Source organism: Buceros rhinoceros, unplaced genomic scaffold (genome assembly GCF_000710305.1).
Source record: "Buceros rhinoceros silvestris isolate BGI_N320 unplaced genomic scaffold, ASM71030v1 scaffold24371, whole genome shotgun sequence".
Classification (NCBI taxonomy): Eukaryota; Metazoa; Chordata; class Aves; order Bucerotiformes; family Bucerotidae; genus Buceros; species Buceros rhinoceros.
In genome coordinates this window covers 2,397-4,012 of record NW_010395180.1, presented here as the reverse complement: position 1 = coordinate 4,012, position 1,616 = coordinate 2,397, and the positions used below count along the sequence as shown (strand labels likewise).

Sequence of the window (1,616 nt, the reverse complement as noted above, 5' to 3'; positions counted from 1 at the left end):
GGGGGGCCGCCCCGCGTGCCGCCGTCCCCCCGCCTGCCACTCAACGGCTGGCACCCAAAGTCCGCCCCGCGGAATGCTCCCGTTTACCCAGAAGACGTCGTAGATGAAGAGGCCCCCGAGCAAGATACAGCCGGTGCTGACATTGTTCAGGTGCAGCAGCTCCACACCGTTGAGGGAGAAAGCCAGCCCGAAGAGGTTGTTGGCAATCCAGTGCTGGGAACGACAGGAAAGGAGATCTGGACCCTGCTCTACGCATCGAGCTGGGGCCTCGGCTGCAGAGGCTGCGTGGAAAGCGACCCCAGGTCCGAGCCACCCCGGTACCTGGCCTCTCTGTGACTGACATTGTTCAGGTGCAGCAGCTCCACACCGTTGAGGGAGAAAGCCAGCCCGAAGAGGTTGTTGGCAATCCAGTGCTGGGAACGACAGGAAAGGAGATCTGGACCCTGCTCTACGCATCGAGCTGGGGCCTCGGCTGCAGAGGCTGCGTGGAAAGCGACCCCAGGTCCGAGCCACCCCGGTACCTGGCCTCTCTGTGACAGGGCTGCAGCTCCCTTACCTTCCTCAGCAGGTACCAGACCCCCACGACGCTGCTCAGGGCCAGGCACACGAGATCCTTGGTGTCAAACTCGTAATTCACTATTTCTGCAACAGAACAGAGAATTGCGCTGTCGGGCAGCTCCCCTTTCCCGCGTGGGGCAGAGCTGAGGGACACTACAGCCGGGGGGCGACACAGACCCTGTGCCCTCAGTAAACAGGTAAACACGAGTGAGCAGACGGGGAGGAAATGGGGTCTAACGCAGGAGGAGGCAAATCTCCTTCTTCCTGCACCAATTAACTGCTGGTGGGAGCACTGGAAGAAGCATTTCCTTACCAGTAAGGCTACTGGGCAGGATACGTATCAAAGCATCTTCTACCAGTGCGAAGACTCAGACCAGATCAGTTGAGGGAGCACAAAAAGTCCCTACATAGAGCTTAACTAAAGGCAGTGCCTTGCAGCGCAGCCACAGCTCCCATCCTGCAGCACTCAGGGGCTGCTCTGGGGTTTGGGGCCACCGCAGGCAGCACGGAGGGGGAACGCCAGCAGGAGGAGGGACACGGCAGCTGCAGGGCTCGCAGTGGGAGCGCAAGGCTTTGAGCGGGTTGTTTCAACACACCGAGCGAGCAAAGAACTGAAAAGGCAGAAAACCTTGAGGCCCCCCTGAGACCGTTGAGCCAACATACCCTCCTTGCTCTCCCCGGAGCCCTGGGTGAAGAGGAGCTGGTACTGTTTGTTGGGGAAGTTCGCAGGGAAGAATCTGTTCATCATGGGGCTGAAACAAGAGGTGTGGAGATGGACAGCTGGACAGAGGCCCCGCCGGAAGCGTGGCTCCATGCCTCCCCGTGACCCGGGGCATGGCCGCCAGCCCACCCCCCGCTTGAGAAGGGGCAATGCCGGGTCTCGCCACGCCGGGGACTGGCAGGAGCCCTGGCTTCTTGCCCCAAGCCACAGACACGGGGCCTTGTCCTCCCCAGAGGTCTGCTCTGCCCGGAGGCGACAGTCCCTCAAAATGCTCTAGAGGGACAGCACAGAGCATCATCCGCCAGAAGGCAGGACCCACACCGGTCCCAAGCAGCCA

General features: G+C 61.2%; 1 protein-coding gene across 1 annotated transcript in view; it reads right to left on the bottom strand.

Moving 5' to 3' along the window:
• HM13 (histocompatibility (minor) 13) overlaps positions 1–1,616 on the bottom strand; it is a gene marked incomplete at both ends in the record, with an annotated part of 6,954 nt that overhangs the window by 4,438 nt on the left and 900 nt on the right. The window contains 3 exons of the mRNA XM_010145468.1: positions 88–213; positions 557–642; positions 1,222–1,310. Of these exons, the coding sequence (XP_010143770.1) occupies positions 88–213; positions 557–642; positions 1,222–1,310 (301 nt within the window). The remainder of the gene's footprint in view (positions 1–87; positions 214–556; positions 643–1,221; positions 1,311–1,616) is intronic.